An 18,949-nucleotide genomic window follows, 5' to 3' on the forward strand; every position below is an offset into this window, starting at 1 on the left:
AGAAGACAAAGGCCCGCATAATGAAAACTTATACAAGTCGATTAATAATAAAAAAGACTTACTCATGTTTATGATCTCTGCTGAGTCAAGCCACATTCTTCTTTCTGAGGTAATCCAAATCTTATTTCTCTCAGTGGTCTTATTGAGGTGAATTATGTCTTATTCTTCTCAGCACGAAGCGAACAGTAACATTTAAAAACGTGAAGTACAGTCTCGCTGCTTTGTTTGCTGTGAAGTGGGTGTTTACCTGCCACAAACTTCACGTAGATGATTGTAATATCATTAGCAAGCTCGGCACGTGGGCGTGGTCGCATTAGATATAATGAAGGGAGACGTGAAAGACTGGACATCGCGTTGTTTTCATATGGATTACTTTATCACAGAATATTTGTTTTTGATAAGACTTGCTCAATTTAAAAGTAGACATGTTAAGCTTTCTATAGATCTATCTCTCATGTGTCTGTGTTGAGTATTTGCTGAGTTACAGTTAATTTTAATAACGCGTTTATAAATCAAGATCACGCAGAACCAAGGTGGCAGACAGCGCACTGTTTGTTTTCTTTATTTTATAAATGCACAAAGTTTTGTTGTTATTGTGTGTGCATACAAATAAAAGTAGACCCTTCACAGATTCGATTGATGTATTGCTCTTATCTGTACAATCAAAACTGAAAGCGTAATTTAAGTTCTTTTCGGTCTTATCAGGAGAATATGCCACTAAACGCGTATTCACGTTAGTTGACTCCAGAGGGTTAATAACAGTAAATTTTGTATGCATCATAACTCAAGCATAGTGCTTTTAGGCCCTGTGTCCACCAAAGCGTTTTTAGCCAGCTGAAAACACGAGGTGCTCTGCTTTATATGCTCACCTGTGAGCGCTTTTTGTGGCGCATCGTTTTTTTTCAGTTGAGACACTTTGGTTGCTATGTTACGGAATATCCGCTAAACTGTTACTTGTATCTGATTTGGTAGATAATTTGTTTCTGACTAAAATGCTCTGAATGCTCAGAAACCAGCAATATTATTTTCTCCTCCATTTTTTTTTTTTCCGTTGATGCGCTTGTTGACACGTCGTTGTAACAAAATGACAGTTGTGACTGTTGATCGGTGTGGAATTTGCCCTGCCCCTCCTGCACTCTGATTGGTTAGCTGACTAGAAAGTGACAGTGATGAGCGCAGCGTTTTATCCAAAGTTGAACATTCTTCAACTATGAGCGAGAAAAAAAAAGCCTGAACACTCAGCGCTCAGTGCGAAAAAGATGCTCAGCCCTCGGCACGCTCCTGGTGTTTTAAAAAACGCGGTGCTCCCATTGAGAACAACTGAAAAAATACGCTAGCCGCAGGGAAAAAAGCTTTGGTGGACACAGGGCCTTTCTCTCAAATCGGTATAAACAATAAACAAGAAATGAACATGCAACGTTATTAGTAACTGCACTTATTAATACAAAACAATAGTAATTTTGAAATTATCTTTATTTTGAATACCCCCACACACCACCCCCAGTGCTACTAAATCTGCTCCTGGCGCCACCATCTGTAGAAGTTAGTGCCGCTGGTGCTACTGCTCTCAAATATTAGTCTGGAGCCCTGATAAAGTTATAATCTTTTATAGAACAGCTCATGCTATGTTAACTATCCTGAGCTCATTTATGCTCAAAATTGCTTGCTTGATTTTAGTGCCTTTCATGTGGAGAAACAGCACCAATTTCAACTGATTGATGTAAAAATGTAGCTAGTGTATTTGCAGATGCACATTTATAAATTTAGCTGTTTTCCCACAACATGTATATATTATCTTTCATCTTTTGTGCACTATTTATCAAGCACTATTCTTCTGTCTCACCAAATTACAGACAGTGCAAACACAATTGACTGCAAACCTCTAAGTATCAATTTGTCAGTATTTCTGTTAATGTAAAATCCATATTGGTAATCCGACAATTACGTTCTGTCCATGGCTGAACACACTGACTGAAGTTCAACGCAAATAAAAACTGACTGAGCGGTCTAATGGAAGTGAAGCATTGTGGGAGGTCTGTGGGCGAATAGAGGGGAATCTGAAGCCTGTTTAACGAAATCTGATTTCAGAGTTATGAGTTCCATTAAAATAAGTGACAGTGAAAAAAAGTGTGAAAGTGACGTGACATTCAGCCAAGTATGGTGACCCATACTCAGAATTAGTGCTCTGCATTTAACCCATCCGAAGTGCACACACACAGAGCAGTGAACACACACACACACTGTGAACACACACCCGGAGCAGTGGGCAGCCATTTTATGCTGCGGCGCCGGGGGGAGCAGTTGGGGGTTCGATGCCTTGCTCAAGGGCACCTAAGTCGTGGTATTGAAGGTGGAGAGAGAACTGTACATGCACTCCCCCCACCCACAATTCCTGCCGGCCCGAGACTCGAACTCACAACCCTTCGATTGGGAGTCCGACTCTCTAACCATTAGGCCACGACTCCCATTAGAGACTATTACTGACGGCCCTTGGATTGGGATTCCAACCCTTTGATTGGGAGTGCAATCAAATAATTTAAAGCTGCCATATACAAGCCCTACAATCACATTTCCCTATGCATCTCTGAACCTTTTCTATTTCTGTGCACCATATAGAAGCCATCCCAACATAGCTTGCCTTGAAAGCAACAATATTATCTGGAGAAAAACGGGGTGATATCTATGTCATTTTTGAGGTGTGCTAGTGGCAGTAAAACATGACCAGATGCAAAATATCAATAATATGCATATAGAAAAATGATTGCGTCTAAAATCTAGTTGGCTCGATTTGAATGGGCATGATGCTTCTGCAGAAAACACACAGAAACGGAGAGTCTTTAAATGACAAATTGCTATTTTTTGAGATGTGGATAGGAAAGGGCATTCAAAATAAGAGTCAGTGTGATGTTGGTTTTTACAATACCTCTGTAACATTTTCTCACTGGACAAAAAAATGATGTGAACCCCTATGTTATCTCCATGCAGAGAGCTCAGTTTGAGACAGGCCATGTAAGCTATATAGGCAGTCAGCATGAACCTGATGGCAGGTACAGAACATAACCTACTTTTTCAAACAAAATAGTGAAATATATAGACCATGGGCCAACATTGTGCATTTATGTCTGTGTGTATTAACGGATCTATCATGTCAGCAGGGCTAGACGCTTACTTTTTTCCCAAGGAGCACATGTGCTCCTAAATTGACAAATTTAGAAGCACATTAAAAAAAATTTAGGGGCGCAATGCAAATTTTTCAAATTATGTGTTTTAGCTTAATAAGAGGATATAAAGAGACATTTACAAACAAAATTATTTCATTTATCAGAACACAGAAAATACACGATTTAAAAAAAAAAATTCCTCAGACTCTATTTTACAGGCTAATTATGTAATTATTTATAGTCCTATTAAATTGTATGAACATTAGGTATGTTACAATATCAAATTTTCACAATTGTCATTGAAGCTTTTATCACAGTATATTGTTTTATCACAATATATAACTTAGAAAGTAAAAAAACAAGTGTTGTCCCCCAAACAGGTTAAATAACCTTATAAAGTAAGTAAAACTATAAAGTAAACAAGCATTTCAAGATTAAAGTGTAAAAGATCAAAGTTCAAATGAACGAACGAACAATAGGTAACACTTTACAATAAGTTCCCATTAGTTAACTTTAGTTAAAACAGGTTAACTAACTAACAATGTGAAATAGCTAATTGTTGCAGAAGTTAATATTATGTGTTACCGCTGATTATTAAAAATACAACTATTGTTGGTTCATGTTAACTCCATTAAATAATATTAGCAGACAACTTTTGCTTTTATAATGTATTGTTGAAAGTTGAAATTAACATGAACTAAGATTAATAAATACAGTCATTGTTATTTCATGTTAACTAATGTTAATGGAACCTGTTAAGTGTTAGTGAACAATAATAACGAACAGCCATGTTTTAGGTCTTTAAGTATGAATTATTTGGTGCTATGGTGAAGACTAAAGCTAATATAAATATCTAAATGACTGTTTGAAACAGAAAGAAGCTGCTTTGTTTACAGGGTTACCGGGGTAACGGCTGCATTTCCGCCTCCGTCAGCGCCCTCTAGAGTAGAGTGTGCCCTTTCATTCAGCGTGTCTGCTTCACTTCTTCTGTCTTCTCATCTGTGCTATTTACATTAAATTGTCACCTTTTTAAAGTTCAATAATCATGAGGATGCATCACTGTTTTTCCACAAATAAATTGAAGAAATTAATACATTTGTTATAGGCTATTGTACAAGTTAGGATGTTCAATACATTTTATTCGCACTCATTCTCCTAAATAAATTTTCCAGTTCATACACATCTATTTTTAATCGCAAATTAGAGTGAAATGCTCACTGTCGAGCCCTGGTCAGTAAAACTGATAAGACATCATTAAATAAATAAACCTCTGCTGTAGTGAAGGAAAGCATTATGGGTATTTATTGCTCCCCTAAGGTCATTTGTGGCGTCATGAAAAGGATTATGGTCTGGCGTGTGAGGGGACGACATTCCACAGCCTGTCAAAGGATCTATTAAGAGCTGCTAGCAGACATTTTTCAAAGATCAGCTATAAACAAAACGACCACTACTGCACAAGCCATAAAACTACTGTAATCTATTTGTGGATAAATAGTCAAGTGAGAGGTGAGGAAAGCTAATGCAGAGTTTCAATGGGAATAATTTACAGAAGATTATCATCAAACCACGGATTTTTCATCAAGGACAAGTAAATCATTTGCACTGCAACACGCATTTCAGACACAAAATATCTACAACAGTTTCCCACAATACACTTCACACAATGACCATATACAGTGGCTAAGCACTCATGAGGTTGATATGAACTTGAAAAGCCATCAAGCTAATACTTTAAATCAGACATGAGTGTTCCACCCTATGGCGAAATCCAATCTTGAGAGTAACACAAATAGATCATCACCGTTTAAGTTTATTTAGCCTACTGAAACCTCACAGGAGCAGTATACAGATCTACCACAGCAATAAAGCTTTGACATAAAACATCAGCACTACATGCTTTTCAACTCAATCACATGGGAACTAAAAACGTGACAATTACTTTCATAATTTCACACCGTAATATATTGTTGTCTCATAAATCAACAATGAATTGAACACTCCACACAACTGTGCTGTTCAAGCATATGTTCATTGAGTGCCTGAGGGACCATATGCTGTGAGCTTATTTCTAAGTAAACAGACACATACAAGGACATTTCTGAACAGACTGAATCAAATGAGCCTTTTAAATGCTTGGGTTGACTTGTGAGGATCAGAAGCTTGCTAAAATTAGAAGACAATCTACAGTGAACCCAAACAAGCACAATGATGTGGTTACAGTAACAGCTCTCTGGAGGGAAACATCACCAATGAATAAGGACAATTTTGGTCTGTTTCTTCAAAAGACTTTCTCCAACCCTATACCCAAAACTTACACTACACCACTTCAACAAAAGTGAAAATTGAGTGATCTAAGTATGGCAGGGATAGGCAACTCTGGTCCTGGAGGGCCACTATCCTGCAGAGTTTAGCTTCAGCCCTCATAAAAACTCACCTGCCTGTATCTATCTAGTAATCCCGAAAACACTGATTGCCTTGTTCAGGTGTGTTTAATTAGGGTTGGAGCTAAACTCTGCAGGACAGTGGCCCTCCAGGACCGAAGTTGCCTATCCCTGAAGTATGGGGTACGGTCAGCATGCCTTACCACTAGATGGCAACAGCAAAGCATAAAAAGCAATGCAAACTGGTGTGAACAATGCTAAACATTGAAACGTTGGCTGAACATCTGACGCATATGGCAGACAAAATTGGAAACACTTCAGGAGTTTTGAAGTCGCCATCTGATTGGTCAAATTCTATTTGATTTCCGCAAGTAGTATGCATCACGTTCTTTAAAGTTCCACCTGGAAACAAAGATGCCATAATGCCAAAACCCCTCATGGAAGAAGAAAGCTGTCACAAAAAGCACTTAGTGTGAACTAAATGCTGGATTTCCAAAAGTTTGCATAGACTCCTTAAAATACATCCAAAAGTTTTAGACACTGTTCTGTTATTGTGGATACATTTCCACGCCCCTAAACATGACACGGCACAAAGCGAAACATGATTGGTTGTTATACCTGTCAGTCATATGGCCTCTTGGGCAGTCCTTGGCATTTCAAAGTGGTAAAAGTTCCCAGACCTTCTGCCATCAGTCTGAAGTTCTGGCTACACGAGACTAGAACAATGCCGACTAATTTAAAGTTGTGGACTTTTTCTGACAATTTATGAAGCAATCAATGATCATTTCATTAAATGAAAAAAAATGGCCATCATAATTTGCCAAAAATAGAACATCATTTAATACTCCTTCCTTCTGAGAAACATAGACACTGAAAACTGTCTCCTGAAAACTGTCTCCAAGTCAATGGGATCCAATGCTCTTTGGACCTCAGCAACATTCAAAATATCTTCTTTTTAGTTCCAAAAAAGAAAGAAAGTCATACAGATTTGGTACGACATGTGGGTGAGTAGTGAATGACAGAATTTTAATTTTTGGGTGAATAAACCCCTTTAAGGAAGTAAGATTTGACCTGTTCTGATTTCAAATATCCATATGCTGTCATAGTTATTACTGTCTTGTCTTGACTAATCAGGATGTCCATGCATTCTGTGACCTCATAATAACTGATGTCATCAACATTCATGAACCAATCCAATTCTGATTCAAGATATTAAACCAAAGCAAACCTTACCTTCTAAGTACAGATGGTTGAATGCAGCAAACCATCTGTACAATCCTCAAAACAATGCACATCTCCAACAATCCATTCCAATAAACAGATCAAGAGAGGAAGAATCACACAGCTTCTAATGCTGTGCAGTTTTCTGGAAATTCATTTAGTCATTTTACTACCCAGCTGCTGGGAACTATAAATCACAAGAAATATGCTTTTTTTTTCCAAAGGGGAAACTGTGGTGCACACTCAAACACCTATTTTTAAAGGCCAGGGATCATCTGAGAGCATTAAGTTGTTGTACATCTAAATCCCAGTGATACCTCTAACAAATCCCCCACATTAAATATCTATAATAAAGTGTAATGAACACTCAATCTAATACAAGGTTGCAACATTCACCTAACTTCTCTGAGGCGCTCTCTCCCTTTGATTCTGTATCCACCTTGAACTTCCAGCCTCAGTGCTCAAACACACACAAATAAGGAGATGGGTCAGGTTTGAATTATCCAATGTTGAATGTTGGATGAATGCAGTGTGAGGGCATTTCCTGCACAGGCCTTTCCTGCACAGGCCAATCAATTCTAGCTGACCTACTGATCCCAGAAAGCCATTAGAAACGGAGTGCGTCTAAAATTGATCAGTAGGCTACTGATCATATATTGAAAACCAGATTAAGGCAAATTTCCAGTCATCAAACCTCCAGATCCATGCATCCCAGCCATACGGTCCTGTACTGTTACCTTCTCCTTCTAATGACATAAATCCCAGGTTTTATCCTTATACTGAGCTTGTGTTTCGAACTGAGGCTGTTTACAATCCAAATTTCTGATTCAAGGGCACGCCACGTGGTTTATACCGACGCGGGACAAAAAGTAAACACAGCAACTCACCTTATTAGAGTATGGCTGCTTGGCAAGATTTATCCCGTCCCTAATGAGTTTATCCCTGATCATGATCTTCAGCTTCAGCTTTGGGTAGACTTCCAGCTCCTTGCGGTTGCCCAGCGTCAGATTCCTGGACGCCCCCATGTACCCCACACTGCGCGCCGCTCTATCACTGCTCTGCTCAGTCCATGACCTGGAGCCCCGCAGCCTAGACTCGCATTGCTCTACCATGCGACTCGTGTATATAGGTGAGACCGAGGGCATCGGCTCCAGAGTGAAATAAAGCCCGGTGGCCGTCTCCTTATCATGATCTTTTAACCTTTGCACGGCATCGTGAATCCGCTGGCGGTGGTGCGGAATGAACACACCGATGGCATCCAAGTCCGGGTCTCCGATTTGTTTGCAAACTTCCAAGTCGTCGTACCCGTTATCCACAAAAGCCTCGACATACTGACACAGCTGAAGGGTTTTCAGCCATTCATAGACGATGTTGGGTCCACTGGTCATCATTTTCAACGGTATTTAAGTAAAGGTGCGTTTACCTTTGTGAGCAGGTGACTGACAGCGCGTGTGCCAGCGGTTTACGTGAATATCCCAGTCAAAATGTCATCTTCATTCAGCATTTCTCTCCACTTTTTGATAGCAGGGGATGTTTAGAAAATATCCACGAGCCCAAAAATGTTAAACAGACGGTGCTGGGCACTTCAGCGTTTATTAATACTGACAATGTCGAGACCCTTCAACTTGGCATTGCCGTATACTCCACAACTAACGTTACCGCCCCCCTTCACCGTGTTTAAAGAGCCATTCACCGGTAATGGTTAGCGTCTAAAGTGGCTATACTGATAACCATCCACAAAGACTACATTTTCCCCTCGTTTATTTCAACTGTTCGCGCAGTAGTGCCAAGAAGAAATGTGAATATTACGCACCGCGTTAATTTCCAATGCTCTTCTCCAGCGCTCTCACGAGACCGTCCTTCCTTCCCTTGTGTCTGTCAGTACGGCTTAAAGCCAACTCTTTTCTTCTCTGAAGACAAATGTAACCGCGTCTCTCCGGTTTGGAGACGAGCACATGTGGTTTCAGACTTCTTGCCACTATTTGCTGAGCAGCGTAATCGCGTTGGCGGCGAGAAAGATCGGTTTTCCTCAGCGAGGCGACGGTTGGTGAGGAGACACGGTTTGAATATAGGCAAGCGCTGTGAAAACTGTCAGTTTGTCAGAGTTTGGGGTAAACGAAACCCTGGCATGGCGCTTCTTAAAAATCCGAAACTTTGTGACTTTTAATTTTTGGCAAAGCCGAGGAAGGTAAATGTTGCGGTAACGGCAGGCTGCTGTCTGTCTGCTGTGTGCGTGCTGCGCGGGAGCGCGTGTCTCCTTTCTGCTGCTGGAAGAGGATTTAAATCAGAAGCGCTGCTGCACGCGCTTTTCACTTTATGCTACAGTCTTATGATGCCCCCTGCCTTAAAATTGGGAAAAATATATATTTGGCCTAGAAAAAAGCTAATGTTCACATCATATAAAGATGTTAGTATTTTGCATGCTAAAAATAAAATTAGAAGAAAAACTTAAACGTAAAAACTATAAACGAAAATGAAAAATGTTATTGTACAAACGGAAATAGGCTAAATAAGTTTAGGCTGAAGAACTAGAATTACTAAACTTGAATGTAAAGTTAAACATAGCCTAAATAACCTATTAAAAATGACAGAAGCACGCAACAAAATTAGGCCGACTAAACTAAACTAAAAATAAAAAAACATAATTTTAAGCTAATTCAGCAGCCTAAATATTATAAAAATTATACTAAATTATCACCTGTTTTAATATAGTAGTTGGCAACTGGAAAAAATATTCATATTCATAGTATTAAATTGAATTCAGGACACTCCTCAAAAGGTGTCCCAATCGACCTGAATTCACCCCAATATGTTCATACAAATACAAAATGCATACTATTATAATTGTGTGCTTCTTCAAACTAAGAAATATTTATGCTCTAGGGGTGATTTTTGTTAAAAAGTTTTTCATTTTGTTGTTTCATATTAAACCTGATTTAGGCCTTCAGCTTATCCAGAGTCGTGCCTCAATGCAGTTTGATCAACATTTTTCCTTGTCTTACTACCCCTCCTTGTGGTCTTTAATAGTATAACAGCATCCTTTTCATATCTTCTCACTGCTTTGAGATACTACAGTATTAATCATAGTACACCTCCATGATCAATAAGGGTGAGTTTAACAGAAGTGAGTCAGATAAGTTCCCTTATGCGTCCCTTTATAATTCAGCAGAATGTAACAGTCATTAATAATTTAATTAATAAGAACATTAGTCAACAAAGAAGGAAGCAGTCACAATAAAAAAATAATAAAAAAAAAAAAATATATATATATATATATATATATATATATATATATATATATATATATATATATATATATATATATATATATATATATATATACCAGATGGGTATATGATTGTGTGATAATCATGTAATTTGCCTGACGTGACATCATTGTAGTGGGCGTGGTTAGGCAACATCCAACCAATCACAGCCAACACACTGGCAAATAAGTATGCTCTTCTTAAAGGTCTTTATAAAGAATACAAATTGAAATAAATAAATCTTTTGTTCCCACTTTACATGTTTAATAAAATTGGAGTTTTGCAAACTATTCTGATCAGGAACCATTAGCCAGACAACACAGGAAAGATTTTTAAATCATTTATTTTCCATTGCACAGTAATTTCTATCTACAGAAATTCTAAATTGTTTGTGGCAGCAGATAGTCATAAACATCCAATGTGAAATTTGCATAAAACTGTACAAGAAATTGGCTACAATGAGAAAATACTGCAACCCACTGATAACGGTTATATTCAGGACAGAAATGAACGAGGCTCTTCTGCATGTTAAAAGTGTAATATTTCAGGTAAGAATGTTCTGTCTGAGACAAATAAAACAATTCACTTAAAGTCAACATGAAACATTACAAAATGAATAAATTAAATTAAATTAAATTTAAGCCAAGAAAGCAACAATAACTTTTTTCTCCTTAGTCATGATAGATAACAAAAGGCAAACAACCAGGTTCACATCAAGAGTGAGTCTGAAAACCTCTCTGAAACAGTCATGAATGAACTGAGGCTGTGATCAATAAATTCTGCTGGAGTTAGAACACTTATTACTGACATTTACAGCATTACAGTTCAACACGGCGGATTGGATACTTTATCGATTGACAATGACAAAACAGCAACCTAGGACATCAAATATTTCCTGGAAATATCTCATGAGTACATGAGCCAACATCTTGATAAAACAATTTTTGGTTTTGAATTGTATCAACCATGTCGGGCTCCAAAATGTATTTTCCAACACACATAATCAAAAGGATGGCATTTTTAAAATGAACCACACTTATATGTGGCAATTTCAAGGAAAAGCTCACTCACTCGTGTTGAATTCAGAAATCACCCTGTTCTGTCAATGATGGCATAAACAAACAGATCATACAACAGAAAACAAAGATATGAAGACAAGTAAGCTCAAACTACATCCTCCTCAAAGCATATATAAAAATAATTTTTTAATAATTGATGATTAAAAATAAGAAAGGATATCTATTCAGGGAAATACAGTACTGCAGAGAAAAATACACATTGTACAAATATAATTTAATTAGTTAATCAGGAGAGATGACGTACAAGCGAGATATTCAAAAACAAACCCGGTCTTCAGAAAAACACTGTAACACCATGGCATGAAAACACATCTACAGAGAATATAGAGTCCAACACAGAGAAACATTTAGAGTCTGAGAGAGATTGGCTTCGTTTTGCTTTGTAATTCTTTTTTCCCCCCATTTTTCTTTGTTTGAAGTATGGCATACAAACACATGAAAGGCAGACTAGCACAGCGCCAAAAACATCAGAAAAGTCCTCAACACTGTTACTGGTGAAATATGCAGTGGTACTTCAGACACAGACACCTGTCGAACACAGTCAATGGAATACAGAACTCAATGAAAGAAAATCTTTGGCGTTTTTGAAAAGATATGGCAACTGTCTTAGGGTCAATTTATGCTCCCAGATTGTCGAACTACTTCTCTCATTCACAGAATGGCAAAAAAACTTTGGGCAGAGAGGCAAGTGAACATCAGTATCTGGAACAACAATGGATCATGTGATGAATGCAACATATATAGCAGCATTTCTTGCAAACCACTAATAAATATAATGGCACTAAAATGTGGTTTCAAGGGAGAAATGGGACAAGAAAGACATTTGCTGTACAATTTTTATTTTTGTATTTAATGTTACTAAATTCTAGTTTTCTGGTTTGGAATGTACACCTAACACTCATTGTAGTTGTTTTCACAGATGGAGATGATGTTGAAGCACGTTCTGTGTTACGGCATCACACATGAAGCACCAGTGTGAAACCAGAAAGAAACCTGTTATCCTGACATTCAGAACTACAATGAATATTGTTTCCAAGTCAGTGAAAGCGTTCCGCCCTACTTCACGCTTATAATCAAGTCTCAAGTCACCAAAGATTAGAGCTGGAAAACCGCTCCATATTTCCAGTTATGAAAAGAGCCGCTTCCAAGAGTACAGTAAGTGCTTTTTATTTAACAAATGAAATGTGGACCAGAATATTTACTAAAGTACAATCTCTACATGTTCAACTAAAGCGTCTATATTAAATCTATGCATTATGCAGGAATGAGAAAGCTGGTCTAATGGACCAAATCAAATCCCAGAGTCAACGCCGAAAAGACTGTGATGTCATTTTTGTTGTTATCGCAACAAATGTTCTAGCTGTTGAGGTCTATATGGCTTTCTACCCAACAAAACATGGATAACTTTAAACCTTAAATTTGCCTACTTTCTTTCACAACACAGTCCAGACCAGATATTTTCTGTGCGGAGTTTCACAGAAAGTTTAAACATCTGTATAATGTATCACATGAAAATACCATCATTAAATCACTCAGGGTTGGTTTATAAATAGTTATTTCATAATTCATTCATTTACCACATGGATCTGTCATTTAATTCTCTGGATCATGTCAACTTATTATAAACCCTCTAGATGGTTCTTTAATGTAAAGCATTATTGTAGTGATATTCACAATAATTCCATAAAAATATCACCCAAAAAGCATTGTATATTTAATTAGACATATACAGTTCATTTTGCAAATTATTTAAATTTTTTTGCAAAATAAATAAATAAATAATCCAACGGTAATTAAACCAAAGGGGCAATTTTGAAAAAAAAAAATGTACAGAAATATACTGAGTAATTTCTTGGAGATGGGAGATGTTCTCTCTTCTTCTGAAAGGTTTGACTCCTCCATGTTATGACATCATTTCCTGTGAACGGAGCTCTTTCCGTGCTTCACCTTGTGTCTTTGTATTTCAGTTTTCCTTGACAGTCAATAGCGAATATGGCATTTTTACAGAGATTTATATAGAATTATGTATATGTATATATATATATATATATATATATATATATATATATATATATATATATATATATATATACTTTTTTTTAGATTTTTATGATGTTTTGTTGTTTTATTTATTGTATTTTTTTTGTTTAGTCTGTCTGTCTTTTTTTGACTACTTACTGCTCTCGGATGTGAGAGGCAGGACGTGATTGCAAAAAAACAACAGCACAAAAACAATTCAAAGACTGAGAGAAGAAATGGAATTCCAGGGCGTGCAAAGCCCAGCCACCATGAGAGGGGATTGGCGATATTAAACAAACAAACAAAAACGGAAGAGTGGACGCCATCATGGTATGGTATTCCTCAGATTTGGGCCACTCTCAGTCTGTGCCGCAGTTCTGTAAGCAGACTGTATTTAATATTGTGCTAGGAAAGAGCGAGGGATCCCACTGGTCCAGCAGAGGAGAGATAAAGATGGGAGTGGGAGAAGGATTACGGATGAACAAGGCTGTGTAGGAGAACTCCTGAGTCCCTTTGGGCTCTGCTGTTTTGCGGAGATCAGAACTGGTACCATTTTTTATCCTTACACTTTAGCATCATCTGCAACAGGGAGTAAAAAGAAGATCAAAGTTAGAGACACCAGCTGCACTGCCACATGATTCTAATGCACATTAAATGAACTTTTGTAATATAAATGTTTCTCTATTTTTACAAAGTGATCCATCTGTTATTGGCGTCAGCGGTGGTAACGCTGTACCTCATGAGCGTGTTTGGAGAACGTGTCAGCACTGGCCATCATGGCTGCCGTCCGCTCTTCCACCTCGCTCAGTTTTTGCCCTCTCTCGTCCAACGCTATCCGAGCTCGAGCAAGATCACCCACGATGCCTGACGCTGCCCCCTTCATGCCTTCTATACCCCCAGGACCTGGAATGTGCTGAGCGAGACTGCGTGGTGCTTTCCCGGCTCCTGACTCACCGACTGAAAAACAAATACGGAAGCAGAGTGTGAAAAGAAGTGGAGGAAAAGAATGCTGCAAATGAGGGGTGACAGCACAACAGAGCACAAATGAGCTCTCTGATACAACAACATAGTGAAGAAGCCATTTTTAAGAACAGAACTTATTAAGATGGCAAAGAGGCACAGGAAGCACCTAGGCTAGATGTCTAGTTGTCACCAGTTGTGCCAGTTGTGATAAAGTATATATATATATATATATATATATATATATATATATATATATATATATATATATATATATATATATATATATATATATATATTAGTGCTGTCAAATGATTAATCACATCCAGAATAAAAGTTTTTGTTTACGTAACATATGTGAGTGTACTCTTTATATTTATGTATATATAAATACACACACATGCATGTATATATTTAAGAAAAATTTGTTGTTTATATATTAAATATATTTATATATAATATAAATCATATGAATATAAATATATACATGTAAATATTTTCAAAATATATACATAATAAATATACACAGTACACAAAAACAAAAACATATTTTGGATAATCGGTTGACAGCGATTTTTTTCTTTTTTTTTTTTTTTTTGTTATGTGCTTGTGTATTTTGTTCTCTGCTTTTGTCATATTTATTAGATTTAAGAAAAAATATATGTTAACACTTTACTTAGAGCCTTTATGTGTAATGCATTATAAAAGTAGTTTTAATGCATTAATTATGCCTTGTAATGCACCTTATAAATGTACTGTACAATCTAATTTCATTAGCCCCTTTCACACATACAGACTTTTCCGGAAAATTACCGGTAAATTGCCGTAAAGAGATCATGTGTGAACAGGATCTTTTCAAAAATACTGGTAAATTCGTTCTGGCAATTTACCGGTATGAGAAGCTGTAACAGTACCAGTAAATTGCCGGAATTCTGCTGTTTGTGAACGCAGAAGGAAAATTACCGGTATGAGCACGTACAAATTCAGAACGCGGTGACGTAAGACGTCTACTCCGGGCCAATCATAACAATCTGAGGCAAATGACGCATTCACTCCACACTGTTTATATTTATGGATAGTCAAACCAAAGTTTTAAATGCTAAAATGGCTTGCGATAGAAATGTCATCCAGCTGGAGCGACAGTGAAATTAAAGCACTTCTCCTTATCCGGGCGGATGAAGAAATTTGCCGTCATCTGAGAGGAACTTTTAGTGATGCATTAATGTATGATAAAATAAATAACCATCTCCGAGAGCAAGGCATTCACAGGAAAAAAGTCAGGTCATCAGTAAACTGAAAACATTGTGCTTTAAATATCTGAAAATAAACGAGAATCACAATCGAAGTGGTAGTGGAAGAATTTCTTAGTCGTCTATTACGATGTTTCTGTGACAAAAAAGCTTCATGAATGCGAAAGTTTGAAACAAAAATGAAACCATCAACAAAAATACTAACCGCATATACTCCTCCATGTTTACAAATACAAGCGCAGCTGTTTAGAGGCTGATGATGTCACAGAATTTACCAGTATTTTGCAATGGATTAGTGAATGGTGCTTTTCCGGGAAAAAAGACGGAATGTTGTTGACTGTGTGAACAGTGCATTTTTGAATTTACCGGTAAAGTCGTTCCTGTAATTTTATGGCAATTTACTGGTATTACTGTTTGAAAGGGGCTATTGTTACACTACGCATTTTAAATCCAGTTATAATTATTTACAACAAGATATACCCCCGGTTTCACAGACAACGCTTAAGCCTAATCCAAGCCTAAAATCTACGTCTGAGCTGTTTCAACTGAAAGAAACTTACTCTGACTGATCTTAAAATATATCAGCATTAATTTATTATTTTAAGTTTTAGTCATTTTAGTCATTTCAGTAACTACAACTTATTTCAGTTTGTTGCCCAGGCAACATTTCCAATTTTCTGTTTAGGTTTTTTAAGTTCAAGATTTTAATCTATTTATATTTTAATTAACAAAAAGCATTTTTATATTTTAGCTAAAAATAACAACATCAGTAATAGGTTTTTGTCAAAATTCTATCTCTGTGTAGTTTCATAAACATAATTTTGTATGTTGGATTCAAATGCCTTATTCAAAACAATGTTATATTCGAATAATCTGTGAATTATTTAATATAATGATATTTTTGTAGTAGGTGTTGGGTAAACAACTGAAATACCATGCACAATAAAATACACTGGCATACATGTGTTATTTTATATTCTTTTTTCATGAATCTCGGGTTGCCAGTGTGTTTTAGATGCTGTAGTTGTAGATGTATTAGTTGTAGATGTATTAATGATAACAAGTTAACAATGATAATAGCAACAGTTTTGGCTTTTCAATTGCAACATCTATTGTGACTGGGAAATAATTTGTGCCTATTGAGAATCTGACTTACAAAAGTGAACCTACCCTGAAAAATATATTTACTGAAGTAAAAAGTGCGACAGCTAGCTCCCCACATCTAAATGGTCATCTTTCAGCTTGTGGTCTACATTCCTACTTTACCATTCTTGCTGAGATATTTTAAGCATCTAAGGGTAAAGAGCAGATAATGAAAAATAACTCACAGAGCTCTTCTCTGTCTAGAGACTGTGCTCCTCCTCCGAACAGACCCTTAAAGAATCCCCTGTTAGGAGCTTCAGGCGTCTCCACCGGAGTAAACAGCTCACCTAGCATCTCCTGCACAATTAAATCATCATCATCAACATTTTCGTAAATACTGTGCACCAGAAGAGTCTAGAAGAACGGTTTTGCTCACCTGTAAGTTCTCGCAGACCTCCTGGCTGTAGGTGATCCTCTGGATCTCAGTAGGGGAAATCAGGTACAAGGCCTGGCCGAGGTTGGTGAAGCAGAACGTTCTCGCTATCCGCATATCTGTCAGGGGTAGGTAATTTACATCCAGCAGTGGCCTCAACCCTGGCAGACTGAAACAGCATGACACAGTGAGACATTTCTTCAGCTCTGGGATTTCTCACCTCCTCTATTATTCAAGAGCTGCAATGCTGAGACTGTGGCAGTGCTGATTTTGTCCTTCAAAATGTGCCGTTAAATTACAAGAAACAAGGATATTTGTAGATGATATCTGGAGTAATACCCCCAAGGTCTTCTTGTTTGATGGTTAACTTTGACCTTCCTACTGACAAACACACAGATGTTTGTCTGCCTTTCTGTCCTCTGAAGATTTATAAGCCAAAGCGATTTGGAGAGCAATACAGTGATTAGATCTGTGTTGCAATAGCAACAGGCCCCCTGGCTGACTTTGCTGAACAGTGGAGCAAGACGACAATATTGTATACTAAAAATAGCCTTATTTCCAAATTTACTGCGTGTGTTACAGTATATCAATATCAATCTACAAACAATTCCTCACATCACTGAAACAATCACCAGGAAGTCTGCAGATAAACAATGCTTTAAAGGCGGACTGAGTTGGAGTCTTGAAAAGTGTAGCATTCAATATACTGTATATGTTATTTATTTAATATCAATTCTTTACACGTTTAAAATGACATTACAGTTGCCAGTACGTTTTTTTTTTTTTTCAGTTTTTTTTTCAAGATAATATCTGTTTTCCCAGTTTAATCGTGATGGATTCATAGATTTTTCTGTATTTACACATCCCAACATACAGTGTTAAATGAATGCATTTAAATCAACCCTCATCTGGCTTGTGTTAAGGGCATCTTCTCTCACCTGAGGGTCATGATGTGTCCATTGGCACAGAAGCAGGCCACACAAATGCCGGTGTTAATCTGTACCACATCTGCCCGCAGCACAAAAGATGTTTCGGTGATGTTGTGTTTAAATACACAGGTCTGAGAGGGCAGGGATATGACTTTGGCCTGTTTCTCAGAGCACAGCACAGCATATTGGTTTTCATTCAGTTCCTGGGATGTGGATGGGGAGACAGACACCGGCCGTCTCTTACGGACCTTGTCCCGCTCCTCTCCATTGGCCGGAGCATTGGGTTCATACCATGGCTCAAAAGCAGAAGGGAGGAGAGACCCTGTAGAATCTAGGAAAGCCATCCGGAGAATGCTGCCCTTCAACCTGACAAGAGTTCCTGTACAGAAAGGGTTGAGATATCAGAGTCAAACAAACTAACCTTCAATTAAAGGATTAGTTGATCCAAAAATGAAAATTTGCTGAAAATTTCAACCAAGATGTAGATGACTTTGTTTCTTCATCAGAACAGATTTAGAGAAATTTAGCATTACATCACTTTCTCACCAATGAATCCTCTGCAGTGAATGGGTGCCGTCAGAATGAGAGTTCAAACAGATGATAAAACCATCACAATAATCCACAAGTCCATAATTAAAGTGCTTTCACTTTAAACCTTTGCTTCTGGCCAAAATATGTATCCATAAACCATAACGCTTCCTCCAGAGAAAAGGTCATCTCATCTGAATCAGGAGAGAAATATCCACAGATCAAGAAGTGAAAACAGTTGTACACAAATAAGTCAATTGATTTTAATGTGAGAAGACAGACGATGGACTTCTTTTTTTACATTATTTTAGAATTATGCACTTGAATTTTGGCCAGAAGTGACGGTTAATTTATTACAAACACACAGCTTTTTGCTTTACAAGACATTAATTGATGGACTGGAGTTGTGTGATTACTTGTAGATTATTGTGAGGTTTTTATAAGCTGTCTGGAATCTCATTCTGACGGCACTCATTCACTGCAGAGCATCCACTGGTGAGCAAGTGATGTAATGCTAAATTTCTCCAAACCTGTTTCGATGAAGGAACAAACTCATCTACATCTTGGGCTCAGGCTGAGTACATTTTCAGTAATTTTTCATTTATTCCATTAATTTCATTTATTTTTCATATATTATTT

General features: G+C 37.4%; 1 protein-coding gene and 1 pseudogene across 1 annotated transcript in view; both read right to left on the bottom strand.

Moving 5' to 3' along the window:
- LOC109050174 overlaps positions 1-9,078 on the bottom strand; it is a 220,867-nt pseudogene extending 211,789 nt beyond the window's left edge.
- Positions 9,079-13,286: 4,208 nt separating this feature from the next.
- Positions 13,287-18,949, bottom strand: part of LOC109049616 (syntaxin-binding protein 5-like) — a 74,006-nt gene continuing 68,343 nt past the window's right edge. Inside the window, 5 exon segments of the mRNA XM_042746226.1 lie at positions 13,287-13,706; positions 13,864-14,084; positions 16,666-16,777; positions 16,857-17,022; positions 17,792-18,161. Coding sequence (XP_042602160.1) covers positions 13,665-13,706; positions 13,864-14,084; positions 16,666-16,777; positions 16,857-17,022; positions 17,792-18,161 — 911 coding nt within the window. The 3' untranslated portion in view covers positions 13,287-13,664.

The sequence above is a fragment of the Cyprinus carpio genome, chromosome B20 (genome assembly GCF_018340385.1).
Source record: "Cyprinus carpio isolate SPL01 chromosome B20, ASM1834038v1, whole genome shotgun sequence".
Classification (NCBI taxonomy): Eukaryota; Metazoa; Chordata; class Actinopteri; order Cypriniformes; family Cyprinidae; genus Cyprinus; species Cyprinus carpio.